General features: G+C 40.3%; 1 protein-coding gene across 1 annotated transcript; it reads left to right on the top strand.

Moving 5' to 3' along the window:
• Nucleotides 1-482: 482 nt before the first annotated feature.
• Nucleotides 483-23,389, top strand: tnfsf10l (TNF superfamily member 10, like). Its single transcript, XM_060874802.1, has 5 exons — nt 483-851; nt 8,120-8,269; nt 15,397-15,433; nt 15,559-15,651; nt 18,950-23,389. The coding sequence occupies exons 1-5, from the start codon at nt 657-659 to the stop codon at nt 19,405-19,407; spliced, it is 933 nt and encodes a 310-aa protein (XP_060730785.1). The 5' UTR covers nt 483-656; the 3' UTR covers nt 19,408-23,389.
• Nucleotides 23,390-26,518: the final 3,129 nt, after the last annotated feature.

The following is a 26,518-nucleotide window of genomic DNA, read 5'->3' as shown; positions in this document are numbered from 1 at the left end:
TCAGCCTGGAACTGAAATGGACCTATTTGTGATCATACATTCTGAGTCTAAACCAAATAAATAAATAAATAAATAAATAAATAAACATGTGCATCAGACGTCACCTAATAAGATGAGTGACACGCACTTGTGTGCAATTACAGTGTCACGTGATCTGTATACCTGTATTTAGTATTGTAAACAACACACAATTCTCAGCCTCACGTTAACGCTATGGTGCAGTTTTGTGTACAATCGTGACATCTAACCCCAGTTAAGTCCGTTTCAGTTAAAGTTTGTAACAGTACAAAATGTTTGTGACACCCTTCTTTTAATGTATAAATACAAACCACAGAAGAAAACGTGACGTTATTTTCATTAGTTTACATTTGAGTAATTATACTTAAGTATTTTGGACACCTATTGTTTGGTGCGTAAATAAGTACAACGCGTAAAAGCGTCTTTGGCACCATTCGCAGTGCGCATATGTAAGAAGGAGGTGGTGATTTGGGACACGGCCCACGTTCAGACTCGCCCTGCCTCCCTGAGCTCTCAAAGAAACCCGGAGAAATCCTCAGCCTGGACCTCCTACACCACACACCGAGCTCACTGAGCCCTGAGCTTGTCCCGCACACACGCCTAGTTTCGCCCGGTCGCCATACGAGCCCAGGAATGCCATGGCCACTCAGCCCAACCAGGACTACTTCCGCTCGGTCAGCAGCGAGTCCACTACCTACATGATGGTGCCGGCGAGCGGCCGCAAAGAGTCTCCGTCCAAGCTGTGGCTCGCCATGGTGGTGATTGTGGTGGTGGTGCTGCAGATCGCCTCCACCACCGGACTCTTCCTCTACTTAAACATGTCCCTGTCCCAGGTGAGCGCATTGTTGTGCACTCCTAACTTTTATACAAGCCTGGAATAAGTTGTGTCTTGTATCTTCTTGTATCTTACTGACATCCGAACCTGTGCATGGCTTCATTTGGTACATTTTTCTAATGTTGATCTTTGTAAATAAATAAATATATATATATATATATATTTATATATATATATATACGGATTTTTCAGTTCAGTTAAGTGTATACATTACATGCGTATACTTTACATGTATATGCATACGTATACATTTTTTTCAAAGTTATTTGACAAGTTGTCATAAAGTATTTATTAACCCTAACTTTTCTGAGTCTTGCACTGTCACCAAAAGTGTACTAAATTGTACCTGATTTTTTTTTTTTTCCATTGCTGTATTAGCCTTAAAAATACACCTTCTTTCTGGAACTGCAAAGATAATGGAACAATGAATGCAACTGATATAATGTCAAAATGATATAAGTTAAATAAATGGATCATAATTAATTTAAGAGCTTCTTAAAGTTGCGTATCTGTACATGCACCTATCTACGTACAAAAAAAGTATAAAATAGTCTTGAGGGTATAAACTCAGCTACAAGGAAATGTACAGTTTAGTACAATTTTCCAGGAGAAAATAATAAGATAAAAGTATTACTTGCATGTCATGAGACACTACATTTTCGGATCTCTTCCTGATTACCATCACATTTAGACCGAAAGGAAAGTTTTGATGGCTTATCTTTCACTGCAATACATACATTTCCCTGTGTATGCTTTTCCCATTAAAAAAAAAAAACATTTGATACAGCAGAACAGATACAAATGCTTCTTCATGCTTCCTTTTTTTGTGATTCTGCCAAAGAAAGACTCCAGACAGTTGAAGCATGAACCCTTGAGGAGCGCTATAAATCTGTACACTGGATACTTTCTAACATTTGTAAAAGCTTAGATCTGTAACCGTCTTTGTCATTTATAGAGATGCACTTTTGTGATGTGAATTAGGAACTACGGTATTGTTTTGTCAGATTCAGAGCCGTGGTTGTTTTATGCTGTTTTTGATCAAAAGGGACTTTTCGCTGCTTTGCCAAGAGATAGCAATGATTTTTATTTATTATTTTTTTTTCTTTCAAAAATAGACATTGTGGTTTGGGAGAAAACTGCTGTAAGCAACTGAGGCTACACCAAGGACTGTTTTGGTTTAGGTCATAAAGTGATGTGTCATCTCATCACTGTTGTCTTCACCGTCGCGTGATAATAAGTCGTATTGGGATACAGTTGACTTAGAAACTCTAGATGTTTGATTACTCAGAACCTTCACATACATCTGGTTTCACCTTCACAAGATAAAAAAGCCCTGAATCAGATTGTAAATATGTTGTAGATTGATTCATCATGCACCGTCATGTTTAGTGAAACAGTGAAGGAAAAGGGAAAAGAGATCCGACACAATGACAGTAAACAGTAGAAGAAGATCAAAAGGAAAGAATCTCACATAAGGTTACGGAGCTTGACTTATTTCTGTCTACTTCCTGCTGTCCAATGTAAAGGCGCTTGCCAGAATGGAGTCAGTCTGCTCTAAGGTACGTCATGGTGCTGGATCAAGCCCATGACTAAGCCAGTTTGCTGCTGAGTGTGACTCTGGTGCGCCCACTTCCACATGCTGCTGGGTTTTTTGTTTGTTTTTTTGCAATTCAGCACCCATCGGAGGCTTTCATCATGCCACATCGCTTCACTCCAGGTGCTCTGTGAGAGAAACCTTCACCAACAATAACAAAAAGTTGCTGTAAAATGATATCCTGCAACTGGTGTTTGGCTTTTCCTCCCAACTCTGTCAAACACTGTGAGTTTTTATTGCCAAGATCACCGAAAAAAACTTACGCCATCAAATGTTCAGTTTATTGTTCTTTCTTTCTTTTCTCCTTGCTCTTCTCTGTCAGTCTGAACTTTTGGGTTTCATGCAGAAGCGTCCTTATGCAGCTAAATTTGGCTGTCTTTCTTTATGGATTCATGTTACGCCAAGTTAGCTAGCCCCAGGCAGGGCCTGGATGTTTCCCAATGAGACCCAAGATTTAATCTAAACACTTTCACAGAGTCTAAAATAAAACACAATTCTGCTGCTCACACTGAATATTCATGCGGATTTGAAGCTGTTTACGATGTTCGGTTAAATCTTTACAAGCCAGAGCATACAATACTTTCAAGCACACAGAAGTTTTTTTTTATCCCTTTAATTAACACACACTTTTAATTTATTTCTAAGAAAAATAGACATTTCATCTGAGTTATGTTTACTTAAGTGATGAAGATAATCAGTTTTCTAAGAATAAGAGCAAAGAATAAAGATTACACAATCATGAGATTGAAACACACCCACATATACACACACACACAAACACACACACACTTTGTATTCGTACTCATGTGAAGACAATCCACTGACATGTTAATTAATGCTACTAATCAGTAATTAATGCTATGCCTCAGTAACTAAAAGTAAACATTTATGCTATTTTAGGTTTTTCTTTTGTTCCTCATGTGGACCAGCTGCAACCTAATGAAGGGTCTTTAGAGCTAAAGTAAATATCCCGCGCTCACACACGGCGTAGCAGCCAGATGGGACAGTCTACCAGCACTGTTGTCCTAGAAGCATGTAAACATCTCTGCTCAGGCTCGAGTTATCACAACTCGTAAGAACAATATTGGCAAAATAAAAAGAGAAAGTCGTTAAGCAGTCGTCCGGGTCACTGCGGCACAACACGAACAGATAGATGCTATCTCATTATTAGGGCCCATTAGGAAGGAACGTCACACAGAGCAGGTTCTTCTCGCTTCTCATAGCTTGTTCTCTCGTACTGGAAATAATACTTCAGGAAGAGAGACTATATTTTACCATCATATCGCACATACTTTCCTTTCTGGCTCGATGAAGGCTGGACAGGCTGCATTTTTCCAGACCAAGCAACATAATATGATTTAAATGTGTTTGTTAGAACACTGAGAGCTGCTTGTGTCTCGGCTGATTTTGGTGTAAATTAAAAAACTCAGGGAATTACTACCTCTTTTAACTCCACTGCCTTAATAGGAAGTGTTTAGTTGTTTTTGGCTGCTGAATATCAGCCTGATTCCACTGTTAGTATGCCTCAAGCACTCTGTGTGATGAACCCGAGCTGAAGACAGACAGACAGACAGACAGACGGACAGACAGAGTTGTAAGCCATTCGGATAACACCGTTTCTTTGAAATCGCCTTACAATGACGTCTCAAATGGGCCCGTTTCCCACTGGCCATTTAAGAGATTTACGAGCCAATGAGAATAGGAAAAAGAAAGGAGATTATGTGTAAACGGATGGTTTCCTGTAGCAACAAACGGGTGATTCTTTTTTTTCTTTTTTTTGTCATCAGCTTTCTGTCTCGTGTGATTGCCTTTGTGTCTGTGCACTCAGGTGTGAGATCTGGTGTTATGGAGCTGCCGAGTTGGCATGTTAAATAAATTTCACTCAAGGGTTTACAGGGAAGCAAAACTTAAACACTCACTACACCTCTGAGGCTTATCAGTAGCCACTCCTTGTTGTGCAGTGATTTCTGAGAAACACTGGGATGAAAGGAAAAATCTCTACCCGGAAGGCTTTCCAGTTGTATTATATAAAAGCCCTGAACCACAAGTTGTAAAATATGGTTAAGTGCCATGTCAATATTTTGAGTTAATTTCTCAAGTTAACTTGTTACTTTCACCGCTAACACTTAAGTTGGCGCTGACACTAAACTCCGTGACGGTCATAGCGGTTAATTTGCCATTTAAATTTGACGTACTACATCACACACATCACACACCACACACATTTAGGTGAAATCTCTATATTAGGATATATAAGAAGTAGATGTTTATTCCACATAAGCAACATCTGGCAGCATAGTGAACAAGATTTATAATCTACTAGTCAATACTTCAGAGATTGTAGAGGCAAAGTAAATAATATAAAAACTTAAGTCAAAGTAATGAGTTCTAATGTTGAAATGAAGTCAAAAACACATTGCAATAACAAGTTATGATTTTGTAATAGCAAGCTATTGAGTCACTTGTTTACAACTTGATCTTCAAGGCTTCTGGATTATGAGACGTTATTTGAATAGAAACAATAATGAATCGGCTATTATCCTTTACATGATACAGTGACGGTAAATAACTATTAAGCAATAGTTATAATCCTTTATTGACGATTATTAATGATTAATATTGACATTTTAGCTTTGCTCACAGTAGAAAGGGCTTCAAATGCTTTTTACTCTTCAGATAAATAAACAGGGTTATGAATAGCTAAATTTAAAAAAAAGGATGATTGATTGGGTGTGTTTGTCCTGCATGCACAGACAACCTGCTCTCCCCCAGGCTGAGTTCCCCAAAGCTGAGGCCAAGCAGACGAGCTGGAACAGAGTGCAAGAGCAAAAAAAAAAAAAAATAGACTCCTTCTGACATCACAGTGGGAATAAGTGGGGAAAAAACCCAACAGAAAAAGGTCATACATTGATAAAGAGACAGCATGACTGAGAGGAAAGGAGACAACCTGAGAGAGAGCGAGAGAGAGAGATCCTGGCATGGCTTTATGTTACATGACTGGTTTCTCTTTTTAATCCTTCCCCAAAAAGTAGCGATATGTTGAGTGAAGCATAAAGTTCAGCAGTTGCAGGTCCACTCCACTCTTCCCCCGGCTCCACAAACCAGGAGTAACACTAGAGCATTGTTCCTCATTTCCTGCTACTCCTCTCTCACCCTTTCTGGACCCCATACTTGCATCCCTACTACCTGCATGGTACTGCTGCTGATTTTATATATAGCACTTTGTATGTATATCCTACAGTATCTTTTACTACCAGTACATGTTATGCATTACATTGGGTTATAGATCTCGCCACACGGTTACGATAAGGAAGCACGACTAGCTGTGGAGTTCTGATGTAACTTGCCTTGTTTGCTCTTAAGGCACAGGCATGTCACAGATTAGCGACACACAATAATAAACCGCACCTTGGACAGTGCTATCAGATACCAGTACACAAATATAAATCCAACGATGTTGTCCTGCTACTACTTGAAGAATTTATTCTCCTTTTTTTTTTCCAGCAAGCATGAACTTGTACAATCAGGGTGTACTTGTCAAGTAGACGGTAAAATATTAAAGTGGCTCCAGGAGTTTGGCTTGAACCATAAAAAAAAAAAAAAAAAAGTTAACAGTTCTACCAAAAATCCACAAATCATAACTGTAGCTATTACAAGAAAACCACAAAGGGCTTTTGTTTTTTACTTGTAAGACATCAAGTGTGCTCTGCACTTCGCAGAAACAATTTTAAGTCTATACATGTAACTGAAAAATACTGTTCGAGCGCATTATTAAGAAAGCTGATTTCCTGGAAAGCGATGAGGTTGCCTTGCAAAGCACAAACCAAAAAGTTCGTTTTAATTGAGGGTCTGTTCCGTTCTCAAATCCCAGCCTGAAAAATCACGACATGACCCATAAAACTGGCCATGGATCAGCCCTGACCTACATGCTGCAGGGCTAAAGCCCCCTCATTAGCTGCCTGATTCACATCGCTTGATTTGTGTAACATCATTGGTTCTGAAAAAAAAAATACCCCTTCACCCTGCATGGCCTCTCCGTCATGCTCTGGAGGCAGCTGCTGAAGAATCATTAAGAGCAAACGCCAACCGTGACGCTGAGCAATTTCTGATTCTGGGCTTCAAATTGCATGCAGACCTCCTTCCTTGATCATTTGCAAAGATTTGTGAATGCGGATGAAGAGAAAGGGAGAAAAAGGACCTGCCTCCGAGCGAGGTCATTAAAACTCCTCCACCCTTCAAGGATGTAACAGCTCTTCAGCTGGCACACGGTCATTAAGTCGAACAAGTCCTGACTCGATTTGTCCTAGAACGTCCTTACAGAAAAGGTCAAGAATTGTGTTCAAACTGACCACAAATCGTGTCCCGGGTTTCAGACTGCTCCCTTGTTAACCGTCCCTGGAGTCTTGTTCGGATTGTTCTTTGATTGTTGTTCAGAATTTATTGGGTTAGATTCAGTGACAGCAGAGAACAAAGCAACCGGAGTGGGTTATAGTGTATCTTTAGCCAACCACACATTGTACCACAGATTCCTCTTGGTCCATGTCTCTAGAAATCTAAATAAGATCATGGAAAGGAAATGAAACACTTTTAATGCTGCTAAAATAAAAAATAAAAAAACACATTGCATACATTTTGCACTTAATACCAAAAATATATTTATATTTATTTCATTCAAATTAACATATTTTATATATATATATAAATATGTGTATATATATATATATATATATATATATATATATATATATATATATATATATATATATATATATAAATATGTGTATATATATATATATAAAATATGTATACTGTATATATATAAAATCATATATAATGTATTCATATGGTCTATTAATCTGTATTATTTTGTCTGTTTATTTTCCCTGTAAAGCTAATTTCATTTGTTTAATGCCAGTTCCATTTTATTGCAATTCCACTGTATTTCCTTATTATTCTATTTCATTTTTAATCCATTTTGACTGTTTTTATCTGACACTATTTCTATAACAATGAAAGCATTTCACTGCATGTTGTACTGTGACTGATGTGACATATGTGACAAATGAAATTTGAGTTTAAATTCCAGTCGCAAAAACAACATGATATATGGACCACCTACGTCCTTTCTGCTACTAACTGTGCTTTATGTTTGCATCCAAAGCATTTTTACAATTGCATTTTATTCAGTACAGAGCTGTGTACTGGTCGGCGTTGCGCTGTGAAATCATTACAGTGTATTGTGCTGTGCGTCTTCGCCGATTTCCGTCTCGCTCACATTTGCATGCGTCTTCTTTATGTAGTACTGTGTAGTGTACTTAGGTCTGTGTTGTTTTTTTTGTAGTTCTGTGTTTTTATGTAGCACCAGGGACCTGGAAGAACATTGTTTCCTTTCACTGTGTACTGTATCAGCTATATATGGTTGAAATGGCAGTAGAAGCTTCAATTGATGATAAAAGGTGACGATATTTCTACATTGTAGATCGATGCATTGCAGGGTAAAGAGTGAAGAGGAAAAAATGGACTGCATGGCACTTTACGATGGTTATTATCCAAATAATCTCTACAGTTACCAAAAAAAAAACAGAACTAATAAGGTTGAATATTCGTCTTTTACATACTACAAGAAACTCAGCTTGATCACTGAAAGCGTTTTGTGATTGATACATTGACAGGTGAAGAACCAAGGAGTAACAGAAGAGCTGCGATGTCTGGGATTGCTAAACGCCCTGGATAAAAACCGGGATATTCCCGAGGACCTGGCCCAGCTCTTAGGAGAATCCTGCATCAAGCTGGCTGAAGGCATCAAAGCTTACATCTCTAAGGTGAGTTTACATCTGGAACTGGTTAAGAAGCACAAGAGCTCCATAACGCAACCCGTGAAGCCCGATGCGCCCTGATTGTAGTCAGCCCTGTTTATCGACAGACTTATTATTATTATGACTTTTTTTTTCCCTCACAATGTTCAGATCAGCACTTTTTAAATAATAAGTTTCACTCTTGTGTTTGGGCTCGGTGGCAAAAACCAGTAGGCGGTTTCTAGTTAATCTCTTCATTACTGCTGCCATAAATGTGTCAAAGCAAGTCAGTCATTTTCAGTGCATAAAAATCTGGATCCATGACTCGTTAATTGCTTTAAGGCATTTCATGCTTGTGACTGAATTTCTCAGCGATATGCCAAGTGAGTCACCAGTGTGCCCTATTCATGAACCACTTCACTTCCAGTCCCAGTCCCAGCTTGAAGGGAACATCTTGGATTTCCACTGGAACGTCTGGTTAATCCTGTGTTCAGTGATTTCGTGTTCTGTCCTGTAGAAATGGACACAGAGCAAGTTTCTGTCAGGATGAGGTGGAGGATGTGTAACAACACACACGTCTAACCACATGTGTGTGTTCTGTAAAAAATGCTTTTATCCATTAAATATCTTTAGCACCAAATCAATTTCTTTTGTTTACTCTAGTCCAGCACCTCCATTTCTCCACACTTACAGACTTTATGACGCATGTCACCCCCTCCCGCTCTGTCAAATCTTTCGCTACTAATTGAGTGAAGCTGCAAACAATTTATTGGTGCTTCGAGACTGAGGCATTTGCCACTTAATTCAAAACACATGTGCCATTATTAGGGAGATGTGGACGCAATTATGGCTCCCGAAAGAATACCCTGATCGATGTACGGGTCAGCAACTGGGAAAAACAAACAAACTTCACGAGGACACACATAGATATATATGTCCCTGATGCAAGAACAGACACAGATATGTAATGTATGGGTGGATATGCATTACTCTGTGTGTGCATTTGCTCGTGTGCCTACATGAGTTAGCAAGTGAGATTTGGCTTAGATAGAGGAAGAAAGAAACAGGTCCAGCAAGCAGTAGGAATGAGAGAGAGGGAGGAGAAGGAAACAGAGACAGAGAAACAAAACAACTGAGCAGAAGAGAAAACAACTGGGGCATTGAGAGAGAGAGAGAGAGAGAGAGAGAGAGTGTATGTGTGTGTATGAGAGAGAGAGAGAGTGAGACGGAGAGAGAGAGTGTGTGTGTGAGAGAGAGTGTGTGTGAGAGAGAGAGGGAGAGAGAGAGAGAGAGTGAGAGTGTGTGAGATGGAGAGAAAGAGAGAGAGAGTGTGTGTTTGTGTGAGAGAGAGAGAGAGAGAGAGAGAGTGTGTGTGTGTGTGAGAGAGAAAGAGAGGGAGAGTGTGTGAGAGAGAGAGAGTGAGAGTGTGTGAGATGGAGAGAAAGAGAGAGAGAGTGTGTGTGTGTGTGAGAGAGAGAGAGAGGGAGAGTGTGTGTGAGACGTGGAGAGAGAGAGAGTGTGTGTGTGTGTGTGAGAGAGAGAGAGAGAGAGGGAATGTTTATTAAGTATAGACCTTCAGAATGTTGAGAATGCCAGCACACGTGGTAGTTATTACTAATGGATTGAAACAAGAAAAAAAAATCCCGGTCTCACTTCTACATTATACCTTATAGCAGAGTGTGAGATTATTCTAACGCCCATTGAACATGTTTGCATGCCGTCCGCCCAGTCCTATTGTTCCTGCTGCAATTATTGTGTCCTGTGCTCAACTTTGATCTAAAGCCAAAACAAAGATCTGTTGCTCAGCTTTAATACAGAGAGTTTTTCTATCAAACCCTGCACACGGACCAGAAACTAGCAGTTGTAAACGCACCAGAATGCACCGGGCCGTGACTCGTGATAATATCATTCTTCCTGTGCCAGGTAATATCATGAACACTGAGTTCACCTGAGCAAGCAAGAGCGAAGGAGGAGCCTGACAAAGCCCTCTGAAAATCCCTAAACCCAGGCTCCATTTCCCCCCAGTTGTTCAATGGGACTTTTTGTCCCTTTATCCTGGTCCCACGTTCATCTTTGATTCAGACTATTGACTCATTAAATCACAGAGGAAGCAGTCCTCCTTCAAACATGGAGAAATTCTGAACCAGAAAAAAAAAAAAAAACAGAAGAAAGCCCATTCTGTATAAATGATTGAAACAATGTTCAAGTGCAACAGGAAAATCCTAGTAAAATCAAATTCAGGAAATAATAATAATAATAATAATAATAATAATAATAATAATAATAATAATAATATGAGTAAACTGTATCTCTTCTGTTAAAAGCATTGTAACGTATAATAATGACTGTTAATATCCAGTTATGAACCTTCAGTCTATACCACAGCACTGTTATAGCCTCTTAAATCTGATTGGTCAGAAGGTGGTGATCAATTTTCTGAAACAGCAGCTCATTTTACAACATTAAATATAACAATAAATGTGTTAAAATTATCTAATGTTGCTCCAACCTGTTGTGGTCTAAGAGGAATAAAACATTTTAGAAAGCACTTATTGGAAAATAATCAACTTTAGAACGCTACCAGAAACTCAATGAACAAGTGTTTATACTCTAAAATGCAAAAAGAATGCATCTTCCTTGATTTCTTGATTAAATATTACAGTGTATATACAACAAAAAAACGAATTGGAGGTTTATAAGATAAAACATCTTCAAAACGAAAAAAAGAACAATCTCTAGAAAGTGGTTTTGTCAGACGACCTCAAGTGCATGCGAACCTTTGAACCCACTTACTATTGAAATCTTAATCTACACTACATGACCATTTCTGTTATTTGTGATCGTAAAAGAACATCTGTAAAACATAACACACGGAACTCCTCTTCATTTATCCTAAGGGTATACAAACTTTTGCACTGCATCCACTATTTTCTCACCTTCTTTTAAAGAAGATGTAAAAAAAAAAAGGTGCAATGGGGCTGTGAGCAAGAGACATTTTTTGGGAAAAGGGACAAAAAAATAGTTAGAAAGAAACACAAAGCCATGGAAGGAAAAAAGAGAAGTTAATAAGGTGATGGAGCCGGGGCCGGCTGGCGCTCTCGTGTTGCTCTGCTGTGGAGTACGCAAAGGCTCGTCTCCTGCCAAAAATGTTCTCGCAGCGCTCGAAGCTGGTTCTACTTAGAGTCAGATTTCACTAACCCACTACAGCGACCTTCTGCGGGAGAGAGGCAGCGCGAGAGAGAGCTAGATTTAAAGGCAGCTTTAAAATGTTTGGAAGCCGCCATGACAGTTTTGTGTACTGCCAAGGCCGAAGGCAAACTGTCATGTCCTTAACACCAGCATTAAGTGTCGAAAAGTCAAATGAATGGATCGCTATGTACAGCGAAGAAACGAGTACAGAAGAGAGAGAGAGAGAGAAAAACAAGATCGAAAAATCAGAAGTGTGTATCAGAGCAACAACGAGGTCTCTGCTCAAGGGAAGCAGAGCGGGACGCCGTTTCGGGTCGACTTCATCCTGACTGACCCACAAACACAATACGCAAATACAGAGTGTATCAACACACACATACCTGTGCGTGAGACAGAAAAGCAGGGTTTTCTATAATGCAATTATGTTTTCATTCATTTAATCAACACAGTTATCAGTCTCAAATCTGTCGGTGCATTCCACAGCGCAAAGTCTGACCATTTGAGATTTATGTTTAACTCAGTCACACTCTTCCTGAAGCACAGCCGCTGTTACTTATTAATGCCTCGCCTTAAGAATGCACAGTGGAGGAAGTCATCTAGAAAATAAAATTGACTCCAAACCCCAATCTCTCGCAGACATTAAGGAATTAGATTAACTGCTGAGCTCAGGCACAGAACAGGCTAAATAGTTTTCTCAACAGTGTCTGTGTGTGTGTGTGTATGTGTGTATGTGTGTGTGTGTGTGTGTTTGTGTGTGTGTTTAGAGAAACACTCCCCAGCACCTCTGTCCATCTCGCACGCTTTGCGGTCAAAGGTTTCGCGCCGAGTTTGTTTATTGTTTGTGTTGAATAGCATTTGTAGTTCCTATTCCTGACCTCGTCCATCAACATCTCGCAGTTTACAAAACAGCTGTTTTCCCTGCACATTAATTCTCGTTGTTTCCTGTCTCACTTCCTATAAGTCCAACAAGAAGAAACTCAGGCATTGCAGATTGGAGATCATTGCAGATCAGGCACTGAAGACTTTACATATTCATGCATCCGGCACAATTAATGTTTTTTTTATGGACTGAATAATGAAGCATATGTAATATGAGGCAGGTGATAACCTACAGGCAGATAGAGAAGAACAGATCAGAACGTGTTACAGAAAGCAGAGGTCTTCTCTATTTTGGTTATATTAATCCACTTATTACACGGCTACTTTACCAACAAAGTCATTCATTTGACAGAATATTTATTGCTGAATATCTTCTAAAATAGTCCGTCAGGAATACATAAGTATGTGTAGCCGGTTTGGGGTTTCCATTTAAGGCAAAGTGAAACACACAGTTGAAATTCTTTAAGATGTTGACCTTAACGGACTACGTTGAGTGACACGAGAGACACGGACATCTGCATTTTGTACTACAGAAATCGCAAACCCCTGACTGCTGAGGAAATCAGAATGGAGAATTCCCATAGAAACGTTTTATTAGAATAGAAGGAATAAACACAACAATGAGTAAAATTGGTGAACATCGATTCACACCTCTCCTAAACACCAAAAACAAGGGATGTAGTGCTCCAGTCAGGAGGACCAAACACTAGTTAATGATTTTAAATGATTAATTACAATTATCTATCTATCTATGTATCTGTCTGTCTGTCGTCTCTGATACTTGAGCCTCAGCTTGGATTTGCTGATCTAAATGTTCAGACTTCAATTGGATTTGAGAGTCACATCTTTCTAGATTTTCTTCTGTAACACTTGAAACTCTACTAAGATTCACATATTTAACATTTGAGATTCAATTCTGACTCATTTATCAATGTCTTGAGACTCCTCTTCACTGACGCCCTGATCAGAATCCTTTATTAGTGATTGTACACTTGACTCTGAATCAGTCATATAATAACTTGTGACTCACTTGTGTGTGACTTGAAACTTAAGACTCGCATGATCTATAAAATGAGACTCAACTCAGATTTAGACCTTCGCTTGAGACTCGATTTAGATTTACGTATCCGAGACTTTTGGCTCAACTCGGACTCACATACCAACCACTTATCACTGACTCTGACTCCCTTATCTCGACCCTCGACTCTGTTTGTTTCTTTAAGAATCAAACTACACTGCTGCAGTCTACTGCAATTAATTATTCCCTTCCCATGACTCCTTTGTGGAATGGATTTGATGTGAGTGACATCTTAGGGATTTTGCGCTCGACTGGGACATAGGGGTGAGTTCACTTCCACTCAGCATGAGCAAGGCAAAGGGAATTGATTACAACACCAAACGTGACAGCGCTGCAGCTAAATCTGTGTCATTAAAGTACAGACAGCTTGTGTATACGTTCATCTCAACAGCTACAATACATTCACAGCATATTACAATATAAAATTAAAAGTGTTTGACGAATTTGTCAAGTCGGTCGGAGTGGAACTCCAGAGGTGAGCGTGCCTCAGTCCACTGTCTCTCATGCTGTCACGAGGAGATTATGTCATTTTAGCGTGTGCGTAGGCGCTTCTGTGTCTGATGAATAGTGAGACAACTTCGCGCCAACATCAACAGAGTCTCCATAGTGCACTCACACAGCGTGCTGAAGGCTAGACGGAGAAAAGGAAGAAAAGACCGAGGGAAAAGGGGGAGTTCTGCATCTGCAGGAGGGAAGAGAAACAGACCATAAATAGAGACTGATAATAAACTTTAGTTAAGGAGAAAACGATTGCTTTGCAGTTTAGAAAGCACACGCTTGTTAGGAATAGACCAAATATTTTACTGGTACATATATATAATTCTGGTACAAACTAATCACAGCGCTAGTGTTTTTTTTTGTTTGTTTGTCACTGTAACAGCTTTAATACACTGTGTAGAAAGAATGAAGACCGGTTTCTAATCCAGTATGTAGGAGTTGCGTTACCGAGCTTTAACATGCTACTTAGTAATTTCTTGAAATTCGATACTTAGAGAAGACATTCTTTAGCCCTTGAGCAGATTTTTTTTTGGTGTGTGTGTGTGTGTGTGTGTGTGTGTGTGTGTGTTGCTTTTCTAGTCACCATTTTGTTTTCCCACTATTATGCACTGGGACTTCACTTTTAATACCAGTATGAAGACGTATGTGTGTTTCATAGTCATGTGTCTCACAGCATTGTGCTTGGCATTAAGGTCAAAGACTTTCCTCTTTCCAAACTTTTAGATTCAGACACCTGCAAGACATTAAACACACGTGCCTTTCTATGAATTCTCCTACAGTTGTGCTCGGGACTGTACTGTAAGTGGACATTTAAGTATAATGCGAGCATTTCCATTTAGCTATGCACTCAAAAAGTCATTAAGCGTGTGATTAGTTCAATCGGATGTTTCCATGTGGGGTTAAAACATGATGAAGTCATGAGTTGAGGCTGGCCTTGAGGCATTCAAAAAAACACAAACCCATTATGCTGAAAGTTGCTGGTTCAAATCCTGGTCAGCTTGACAGGGACAAATGTACTGGATACTGGAAGGTGACTGGTATAAAATATAGCTGTCACAGGTTATTGCAAATTTCACCCCCCCTGACCAAGACAAACCCCCCCCAAAAAAACTTCAGGCATTACCTCAGGCCCCAGTTTCTCCTGCGCAGTTGGCCAGTACTCAAATTTTGCATGTGTTGCTGCAAAGAGAATTTAATTTCTATTGTATATTTAACTCAAAAATACAGCTGTAATGTTGGCAAGCTTGAGATAAACCATAACTGCCCAGAGTAAGAGGGAATGCATGAGAGACAGAAGACAGGAGGTGTGTAAGGGGGAATAGGAGAGGCTCAACAAACTGAAATATACTGTGTTAGGTTGCATGGAACTGCCTGCCAGGACGGAGCCACAAAGAAAACAGATAAAATATCCTCGGATGTATAAGACGGTCGGGAATGTTGATGAGTCATGTTGCATGTTGTGTGTTCTCTGTGCTTCATGTACTGACTGGATATGTCTTATCTGTCACAGGTAACAGAGAACATCATCTCCAGACAGACATTCCAAGGTGAGCATTAAATTGTTGTATGTTAATCACGCTGTAAAACTAAATAAAGACGAACCCCCGGCTTCCCTTCAGGCTCGGGGTTCGTGTTGCCAGTCTTGTTTACTGATTTTTCTTTCCTACTGCAGAAGCCAGAACCCTACCACATAGTTACAACACTACAGGGGCGAAGTTTGTGACGCAGAGACCTTCAGCCCACCTTACACTCAGCAGCCTACAAGGTGAGCCATATCTGCTTTTGCTAAGAATTAATCTAATTGTCTCAGTTGGTAAAGGATTGTTGTCTACTTTATATCCAGTTCATTTTTTCCCTTTGTGTTGAAGAGTAAATAAAAAGTAGACTTAAAAAAAATAGACTACACACACTTAAAGGAGTTGAAGCAGGGTGTTACAGTATTTAGTACTTTCACACAATGTCTCGTTTGTCAGTGGCAGAAAATGGAATACAAACTGAGTTAGTTAGGTCAAATTATTTTGGGGCGGGGCTTGCGATTTTAGTTCTTACACAACTTCTTAGTAATCATTTATGTGCAATGAGTTTATTGTCATGTGTACAGGAAAAAGTCTGTTACACCATGCAATAAAATCCTCTGTGAGATAAATTATAAGGTCATAAAGAAAAAAATGAATGGAAAAAAAAGACAAGATGTAAGTTACAACTTTACAACATGACTATGTTGACAGTCCATTTTTTCTTTATTTCACGTGAAATGCTCATATCAGATTTTTATACAATGATACAAATACATATGACACTTTTTCTTTTTTATGCACATGTAGTGCAACAAGGGGGCACGGTGGTTTAGTGGTTAGCACGTTCGCCTCACACCTCCAGGGTTGGGGGTTCGATTCCCGCCTCCGCCTTGTGTGTGTGGAGTTTGCATGTTCTCCCCGTGCCTCGGGGGTTTCCTCCGGGTACTCCGGTTTCCTCCCCTGGTCCAAAGACATGCATGGTAGGTTGATTGGCATTTCTGGAAAATTGTCCGTAGTGTGCGATTGCGTAAGTGAATGAGAGTGTGTGTGTGTGTGTGCCCTGCGATGGGTTGGCACTCCATCCAGGGTGTATCCTGCCTTGATGTCCGATGACGCCTGAGATCCCCGTGACCCGAGGTAGTTCGGATAAGCGGTAGAAAATGAGTGAATGAATGAATGAATGAATGAATGAATGAATGAATGAATTAATGTAGTGCAACAGAAACTCTGCAACTGATCATCTATGTAGGAAGGGACGGAACCATGTCTCTGTCAATCACAGAAGCAGTAGCCAATCATGGGCCTCTGTGAGCATGTGTATGTGGAAGAGGATAGATTGCTCTTGTTACAGCATTAGCAGCAGTTTGAACAGATGTATTTGGCTCACTTCATGTTACACAGGTGTCCAAATTGGGAACATAAAGTCACTTTAACATACAGCAACCTCCTGTGTTTTATATACATTTAAATGTTTTGGGGTTTTTTTGCTTTACATTTAGTCCCTTTCTCTTTCTGTGCATTATAAAGTATTGTCCTGTAACGTGTCTCTATTTACACAATCTTTGGCTCTGAAAGGCTTTCTCAGTGTTTGTGTTTTCGTGTCATCTTGTTTTAATGTTATGTACAGAGAACTCTGGTTCAAACAGAAAGTTTATCTGTCAATGTCATTGTGGAAAACGAGCGTCCACCAGCGAGAAGCCTCAGTTTGGGGTTACGACAATTCAGTCATAGTGTAAAAGTAGCAGCAACTGATTTAGTTTGAGGCAAGAGTGAAAATAAATGCAGTTTGATATTCGTTTTCATAGCTTTCCTGTTTTGTATGAGGACAGAGTCAAATGTTTTTGCTAGAAATATATTTTTAAATCACATCCAGATTTGCAGAATTGGAAGGTTTTATTTCGAAATCTTCACGGACGTGCTCCCACCATGCGATCCAGATGGAGGAAAAGGTTTTACACTTCTCCCTGGTCGGATAGTAAGACTTGTGCCAAAATATTGCTTCAGTGCATAGATTCTTATTCAGTAAGGAGATAAAAACTGCAAATTTCCAACATTTAAAAAAAAAAATTTTCTTTTCAAGGCTTTTAACAACTATTTCATTTCGGAAAAAAGAAAAAAGAAATCATCCATTGTACGGATTCATGGTTTCAAATTTTAGTTGTTTCTGAACATAAGTTTCTAAATGTTTTATTAGTGTAACCCTCTAAACCAGCTGATCTTTGTTAGCCAGCAGTGTTACACGCATATGCAAAGCAAGCCAAAAGGACTGTGTTTCCACACCATGAGTCACAAGCATGATAATTAAACTGAGAAAGAGTTGAAGCTGGAGTTTCACTTCCTCAAGTGTTTTCCTGTTTAACTGCAAAAATATGCACTGATTTCACTCAAAACAAAAATGTTGACAGGCAGTAAAACATTGTTCTATAGCATATATCTTAGTAATCTCACTTACAGTCATGTATTAAATTCAAACCACTAAAAATGCCACAACTCTGCAAATGTTTATATCACAGAGCGGGAGATGAAAGCAAAGCGCTAATGTAGACATCTGCTGCTCATCTGCACACTTCTTCCTGTGTCTCAGGCAGCTTGAAGTTAAGAAACTGTTGAATCTTTGAATATGAGTCGTGGACTCTGTCATCAGTGAGCTATTGATCTTTATTGAGAAATTCTGCTTGTTTTGTTTGGATAACCTCCCATTATGTCTCCCACACACACACACACACACACACACACACACACACACACACAGTCCTCTCTCAGACCATTCTCCACACTCCTTACTCATCCTGGACTTTCTTTCTCTTCTTTGTCTGCTTTCTGTCAGCCTAAAATCCATACCTTCCTCTTAAGCGCTAATCCTCTATATTTATCACTCTGCTGTGCTCAGCTCTGTCCTGTCCTCCTTACATCACACCGCTTGTTTTCTTCAGTCTCTCCCTGCTACGGCATCGCTAACGGCTACATCATTAATAAAAGTTGCACCGTCTTCAGAAACATGGTGTAAAAGAGTCTTAAACATGAGTCATATTTCTGCATTAACGTGATTGACTACTAAAAAAGAACTCTTAAGTCTATTTTGTCCCCTCTCAGACGGCGTAAGACAAATCACACGGACGTCTTGAAAGACAGACGACACATAAACAGATGACACTGTTAATATGAAATCTTCTGTGAGATTTTTATTCAGAAGAGACTTATTCAGACTTTTATGCAAAGAGACGTTTATTCAGTGTTTTTTTTTTCCCAGTGTCAGTAACTTTAGGAACAGTCGGAGGAAAAGCAGCAGACGTTTTACCTTTCTAGTTCCACATTATACACGTTATATTGGCTTTTTTAATATGAAGTATTTTATTAATATTTGTGTGATTTGTGTTATAATTGTGTAATTGTGATTTTCTCTGGTTTTATTTATGCATTGTACCTATTTTAAACTCGGCATATGTGAATATCAGGTAAAAACCTCATCAAATATCTAATGCCTACTTTCTACACACGCATTGAAAGTTTTATTGTTTTTACCTGTAACGTATCTCTCTCTTCCAGGTGCCACCCCTCAGTATCCGAGTCCGCAGGCGGACCTGCACCAGTCGTGTCGCCACCCTGTGCGCTCCTGGGCCAACCAGAGCTTTGGTGCCCACCTGCACAACATGACACTGGCCAACGGGCGTCTCCGTGTGCCTCAGGACGGCCGCTACTACCTGTACGCGCAGGTCTACTTCCGCTACCCGTCTCCCAGCGAGGGCGAGCAGAAGGGCACCAGCCATCAGCTGGTTCAGTGCATTTACAAGAAAACATCATACCTGAGGCCCATCCAGCTGTTGAAGGGTGTAGGCACCAAGTGCTGGGCTCCTGACGCCGAATACGCCCTGCACTCAGTCTACCAGGGAGGTCTGTTCGAGCTGCGTGCCGGCGACGAGGTCTTCGTGTCCGTCTCCTCCCCCTCGATGGTGCACGCCGAGGACTCCTCCAGCTACTTCGGAGCTTTCCGGCTGGACCTGTGAGGACACATCAGAGACACTGCACCAAGGTTGCATTACCCAAGAGGCACTGGGAGGATTTGGTTGTCTCTCATGTGGTCCCAGGAGACAGCATAGACATTGCATTGTTTTCATTTTCTTTTAATAGATTGACATTTTTTTTTTTATATATATATGTGAAGGAAGAGGTTCAGACGATTGGACCCCCTTTTATAAGGCGGAAGAATGTATGTATATTTTTAAAAGCACATCTAAGATGTGGATCTTGGAAACAGTAGCAAAAAAAAAGATAGGATTGCCAGAACTTTGGGAGGCTTCATCTGTGCCAATCGTGCGGATGTCTGATGTACGAGGAGAAAACCTGCTTTCGCCTCAGGCCACCGGGCATCGGAATTTAATGCATTTTTCAAATCTATTGAGATGCAAAAAGAGGAGAGCGTGCCAGGTGAAAGAGGAGAGGCTTATGCTGTGCAGATGCAGGAATACTCTGTGGACAGTCAAACCAGTGGAGCAGCATTCAGTCACAGATAGAGACTTAAAAACAGACTTCTCTACCTGGACGCTCTCTCCCTCTCTCTCTCTCTCTCATTCTCTGTCTCTCTGTCTCTCATTCTCTTTCTCTCTCTCTCTCTCTCTCTCTCACTCACACACACACACACACACACACACAATGCAGAATGCACTTATTTAACGCCAGAGATGTGGGCACATGAGATGAGATGAGATTTGTTGATCTTTCATTTAGTATTCAGACTCAATAAATCAAAGGCACTGACTTGTTTACTTTCGAATACACATAAATCATACACTCCCACTTAAGTCACGCTTTCTAAAAGCAGACCCGCCTCACTCACCCAAACACAAACACACCCTCATTCAACATGAACGCAGCCCACTCAGCCTGGACATCTGCAATTTAAAAAACATTTTTAAAAAGTGTATGAAAGTTAAACAAACAGTGTTCTGTACAGGTTAAATGTCACACCCGTGGCCTTTTAATGCTTTGTTTTCTTCAAAGCAGCATTCACAGGATCACAAACATTTTCAGTGGAATGACATGTATGTAACCTTTCCTTCTTTCTTTCTTTCTTTCTTTCTTTCTCTTTCTTTCTCTTCTCAGTTGTGTGTTTGTGTGTAAATACAAATATACCTTACATGGTGGCTATTTAAATTTTCAGCACACCTCATACAGTGTATTGGGAGTAAATAATGCAGGAGATGTGATCTCACCTCCGACCTACTGAGGTTCTGAACAGGCAGAAGACTGAGAAATCCACAGGCCAACGTCTCTGCCAATACACATTGTTTGATGGACAACAGAGTACGCGTGAGGCAATGATGTGTAATTTAAATGGCTGAATTCTTGATAAAGGGCCAAGTTGGACTTCAATGTAATTCTTTTTCTTCCTGACTGGACTCCAGCCTGACGTTTCCCTGATAATGCCACTATTCTCAAGGCTTTAAAACCAACTGCTGCCAACACACAATACACACAGGAGTGAAATGCACAGCCCAAGCACTTTCTGTTTTCTTTCCCAAGGACTGTTCTGTGAGCCACAATAGACGTTATAAATCATCATCTCCATCTGGGACGACATTTTGGAAGGAGTAAATGCATCAAGGAGATGTATTGTGCAACAGGAATAATCAATTGGAGCGAGCACGAATGCGCAGTATCAGTCATCGTAGAAGCAAATGCCGAAGTGCCTTTCAGTGCTGCATTGATTTGAATGTGTTAGCGTGCAAGTCTGTTTGACTTGGTCTGCACAAGCAGTATAACAGAGGTTATGGCAGGGTCCTACAAGCAGTTTGGCAGCATGTTACTAGCTTGAGCCTCAAACATTTAGCCTAGGATTTACAACCAGCTTCCAAAATCTCAGTTATCTTCAGCACGGCACACTCGGGTCCATGGCTCATCAAGTCAGAATCGAGGAACTAGCACTGGCAAGGCTAATTGGTGAGCACATAAAAACACAACACAAAAGTACAGCTGAAAACTGGCATGCATGTCTTTTCCACGCTTGGGGGAAAATAAAATAAATAGTTCTCCATACCAGCAGATGGCAATAGTCTGTCTTCATGATTACACTGTTCAGTTAGTTTCCCCATCTCATACTACTGCAGTCAATACTTTGTCATGATCATACTCTGTCTACTGAGTAGGTATCCTGACTTCCTACATTAGCATATGATTTATAGTTGTGCTTTAATATTTGTGACTCTTTGCTACAACAACAGGAGATACATCAAATCCTAGTAGTAGTCAGCACAAACACACATGGAATATGTAGAGCAGAAAAATCCAAAGAATGAGAAAGGACGCCAAGTAAGATACCAGCATTTCCTCCAGGCAGCAGATACTTTTCCTGTGAATTTGTTTGGTGTTGTGGCCAATAAAAAAAAGTGCAGGGTGTTGTTTATTATTTATGCTTTCACGTGGAGACGTTTCTTCAATCGATATATGCCAAAAGTTTGTGGACACCCGACCATCACATTCATGCGTGTTTCATCGTAAAAACTTGTCACAAAGTTAGAAGTGTAGAATTGTACAAAATGCCGTACGTTGTAGCTGTATGCTTTCCCTTCACTGGAACTGGGAGTCTCAAACCTGTTCCAACATGACCGTGTCCCTGTTCAGAATGTGAGCTTCTAACCTTAACCCTGGGATGAACTGTAACACTGACTGAGCCCCAGGCCTCCTCACCTGACATCAGTGCCAGTGGCTGAATAATCACAAATCTCCACAGCCATGTCCCAAGGTCTAGTGGAAAGCCTTCCCAAAAGCGTAGAGGTTATTATAGGAGTAATGAGGGATCAACTTCATATTAATGCCCCTCATTTTGGACATATGTTCATTTGTTTGTGGTGGTCGGGTGTCCACATCCTTTTAGCCATGAAGTGTATAGGATAATGTTTGTTTGTTTTTTATTCTCTTATCATGCTAGGACTTTCCTGCTTGGTCTATACCTGAACACACTAGCCCAGCTAGACACTTTTTGTTGTGTATAGTTTGCTTGTCACTTCACTTCCCTGGACATTCAACTGGTGTTGATGGGAACCAACCTTACAGACAAAACTAGGATAGTTATCCACTCATACATAATGCCCTCAAACGGCCGACAGTCAGCTCGGTGTATCAGGGTCCTTAATAGAAACAGTCACATCTGGTTGCACAGAAGCCCGAGAAGGCCACATGTTTGCCCAAGACTAACCCCACAACCAATCTAAAGCACATGTAGCTGTCTGAGGTTGAGCTTTTTAGAATTTTGCTGTGGAATACTGGCTAAACACACAAACTCCACTACAAACAAGCAAACACTACACTTTAACCCTTATATTGAGTGTTAGTGTGTGGCAGGTAAAAGGTCACCATGGACAGGCTTAAGCAGTTACACGCTGCAGAATCCCCATGGCTTTAAACAGATTCCAGACGGGATCGCCTTCTCAACAGACAGCGAGGAACCAAATGTGAAAACGGTGTAAGAAAAGTGTCTCAAAAGTGAATGTGTGTGTGTGTGTGTGTATGTGTCTTGGAGATGATTGTACAAAATAGTAAATGCAATTCACAAAATGCCCCAATCTGAAATGTTAATGAACTGTTTGTGTTTTATTTGAGACCGGACTGCGTTGCGGTGAAGTTTTGGGTTTTTTTTTTTTAGAAAAAGAAAAAATGAATGTAGTCCGAACCCCGTGAGCAATACAGAACAAAGGGGCTTTTGTTTTGCTTCTTCTGCCCAGGGCTATGTGTGGTGGTGTTTTTTTTTTTTTCTTTTCAAATTGTTCATAACCTTTAAATCACCAATATGTAGGTCTCATTTTTCCTTTGATGAAAGATAACATGCACTGTTTACCACTGTTGTTTTCTCTCTATAAGAATGTATAAATGTCTGATGGTGGACTTTTTTCTGTAAAAAAAAAAAAAAAAAGAAATCCTTTGATCTTATGTGATCTGTGATTTTGAGGGATTTGTGTCATTTCTAACAATTAAAGTGCTTGTTTTCCAGCAGACAGTTAGTCATGAGTGTGTTTTAAAGTCTAGACAGATTCATAATCTTTTTTTTTTTTTTACTCATCTGGTTGCTATACATCATGTTCTCTCAGGGCTTAAAACTTTTCCTCCTGCACCCCTCCACACACACATATACTCTCAGACTTAATGCCGAGTTTAAGATCACGCCCCCTTCCATCTACCACCCCCACATCTCTCATAACTCACCAAGACAAGCCAAACGTGAGTCACCATCGGTCTCATTCTTGCTGGGGGTCCTGACCCAACCCCCTCGTCCTCCCTCCTGCAATCTCCTACACACACCCAAACATTTGGTCATTTACACAAGGACAGACCACACACACATCTAACCAGTTCACACAAACCCCCTATTTCAACCTATTCAGCTGTGACCACACACCTACTTTTTTCCTTTGTCTATCAGACAAACACATGTATATAACACCCTGTCTTTGTCTACCCCGACCTCACATACACACACTGACCTCACACACTTGTCTCAGCTGCTCATTTTGTTCACCACCCTGTGCACGTGTGTCATCTTACACTGTCAGTGTCCTTCTCCGAGACGGCCAGACATTCCATCAGATAAATGCATCCTTGTCCGTACCTGTGGTGCAATTCCACGGGAATGCCATCAGATACCAAGCGCAGGGACAAGCGCTGTCCAAAAGCCTGTCTCCTGACGAACAAGAGCTGACCTTGTCTTCCCCTGACAGAGTAAACAGAGTCACACAGATGAGACCAGCTGCCAGTGTAAGAGCTGCTCCACAACATCTAGTTCACTTGAGAACTCGTACAGTCCTGTGATGGACTTTAATGAGTGTATAATGTATGTAATTGATGAAAAGTAAATATACTAAGTATTTGAATTGGGACTGAGGTAAGAACCTGCATCCGTTAAGTCATTTCTTAGGGAGCTGTTCCAAGTAAAAGCAAGTTATCGAGATTTATAAGGCATAAAGTGGATGTAGAAGTATTCATAATAGGAGATGTTCCCAATACGATGTCTAACACTCAAATGCATGACTATACATGTTATTTGTAAATATTCCCACATTGCTGTTCGATTCTTGATCCTGATTGGTCAGAGGATGTTTGATTATTTTCCTAACAGCAACTGTGACAGACGTAGGTTTATACAGTACGAGTGCTCTTCTTCTATGTATGTTGGATATGCCACACACAGTGAGTGTGTAACTGGTTTTATAACGATATTTTATCCTCCTGTGAGGAGATTGCTTTGGAACAGGCAGCAGTAAAACTTAGTGTAGAATTGTCAGAACAGAGGACTTTTCGCTTACTTTCTAGTTTCTCTGTAACATGTTACAAGTTTTGTTTTGACTAGATGTATGGCTTAACATTTCTGCACACAACAACCAATGCTGATTTTTTCCCCCTGACTACTTTCTAAGCTCGATTAGAAAGAAGTTGCATTCAAGTACACATACATCCTGAATATTGAAACTCATGACATTTATGATTTATAAATATTTATTAAGCAATAATATTCAGATAGAAATTGCATCATGTGATATGTACACAATGTACACTTTATGGCCAAATGTTTGTGGACATCTGACCAACTACACCTGTATACTAAATAACCTTTTTTTTGGGGTTTTGGGTTTGGGGGGCATGGCTGTGTGGGCTGTGGGGATTCGTGATCATACAGCCACAAGAGAATGTGGTATTAAGGTCAGACACTGATGTCTGGTGATGAGACATGGCACACAGTCAGCATTCTATTTTATCCCGAAGGTGTTCAGTGGGGCTGAGTTCAGGGCTCTGTACAGGACATTAGAGTATTTCCACACTAATTTTGGCAAATCATGTCTTTATAATCCTCACTTTGTGACCGCCGGCCTTGTCTTGCTGAAACATGTTTGGGCCTCTTAGTTCCAGTGAACGGAAATGGTAATGCTACAGCATACAAAGACATTCTAGACAATTTTGTGTTTCCAGCTTTTTGTAGAAAGCCCACATATGGGTGTGAAAATAATCTGGTGTCCACATATAGTCTACATTATGCCAAAAAATCTGGGAGAAAATACAGACTCATTGCTCCATCTACTCCTTAATTACCATTCTAGAAATTCCCATCTTTCTTTTACTCTCTAGTGAGTTTCCACACCCACCACTTCCACATGTCCTCCCTATTTAACAGCTCCTACTCAATAGTCATAAAGCCTCCAGAATTCCAGCCCAAGTTTTCATAAGTTTGTCCACGTTTTTACAGTTTTACCCTGACGCCTGACTCATGTCATTTAGTTGAGGGTGCAGTGGTCTGGATATAAAGTTAAATAAAATCGACAAGATTAACTGCAGCACCTCCATTACATCATGATGCTGTTGTGAACAAGATGGATTTCATGAATCGTCGGTGTTGAACCTGTTCCTTGATGAAACTCATCGCAGATAAAGTGACTCAGTGAGCTGTGAGGAATTTAAGTCATAAACAACACGGCTTGACATGATTCTCAGGAGTGGATTCTGAGAGAGCTATTAAACAGAGATCCAAGCCACGTTGAGGTGAAACAGTGGAATGGTGAGAATCAGACAGGGTAAGGGATATTAGCCTTTAGGCCTGTAGGTCTCACAGTGCTACTAAAGCCACATGAAGAGAAGAGCTGCACCTGAACAGAGAGAATGTGGGTTGACAAAAGACTCGATTTATGGGTTAAAATAGCCTGCGTGTGTGTGGAGAGTTTATGATGTTTGTGAATTTCCCTCTGGGAATCATAACTCAGCTCCTTCAGAGAGGACACCTCCATCACGTTATGACAAAAGCACTGAGCTACTTTAGGAACAAGTGAAAAGAATAGATCGATATCTCATAGAGGGGGGAAAAAATTCTGGACTGAGGCCATAGCTGTAATCCGTTATAGGACGCGCTCTGTAGTTTTCTTTAAATAACGCATATTTTACAAACTCACATATGGGGCCAATTTGCGATCAGCCAGGAGTGCAGATTTTTTTTTTTTTGGCGCAAAACCTTGATTTAACACCAATATTAAGGTCCATTTTATTTCTTAAATGCGTTTTTGATAGACTGAAACATAACACCAGGCGTACCTTGATTACACACACACACACACGCACACTAAAAGAACACTCAGCCCAGAA

Source organism: Tachysurus vachellii, chromosome 7 (assembly GCF_030014155.1).
Source record: "Tachysurus vachellii isolate PV-2020 chromosome 7, HZAU_Pvac_v1, whole genome shotgun sequence".
Taxonomy (NCBI): Eukaryota; Metazoa; Chordata; class Actinopteri; order Siluriformes; family Bagridae; genus Tachysurus; species Tachysurus vachellii.
The sequence above is the reverse complement of the archived record's forward strand: the minus strand, read 5'-3'. Positions and strand labels throughout refer to the sequence as shown.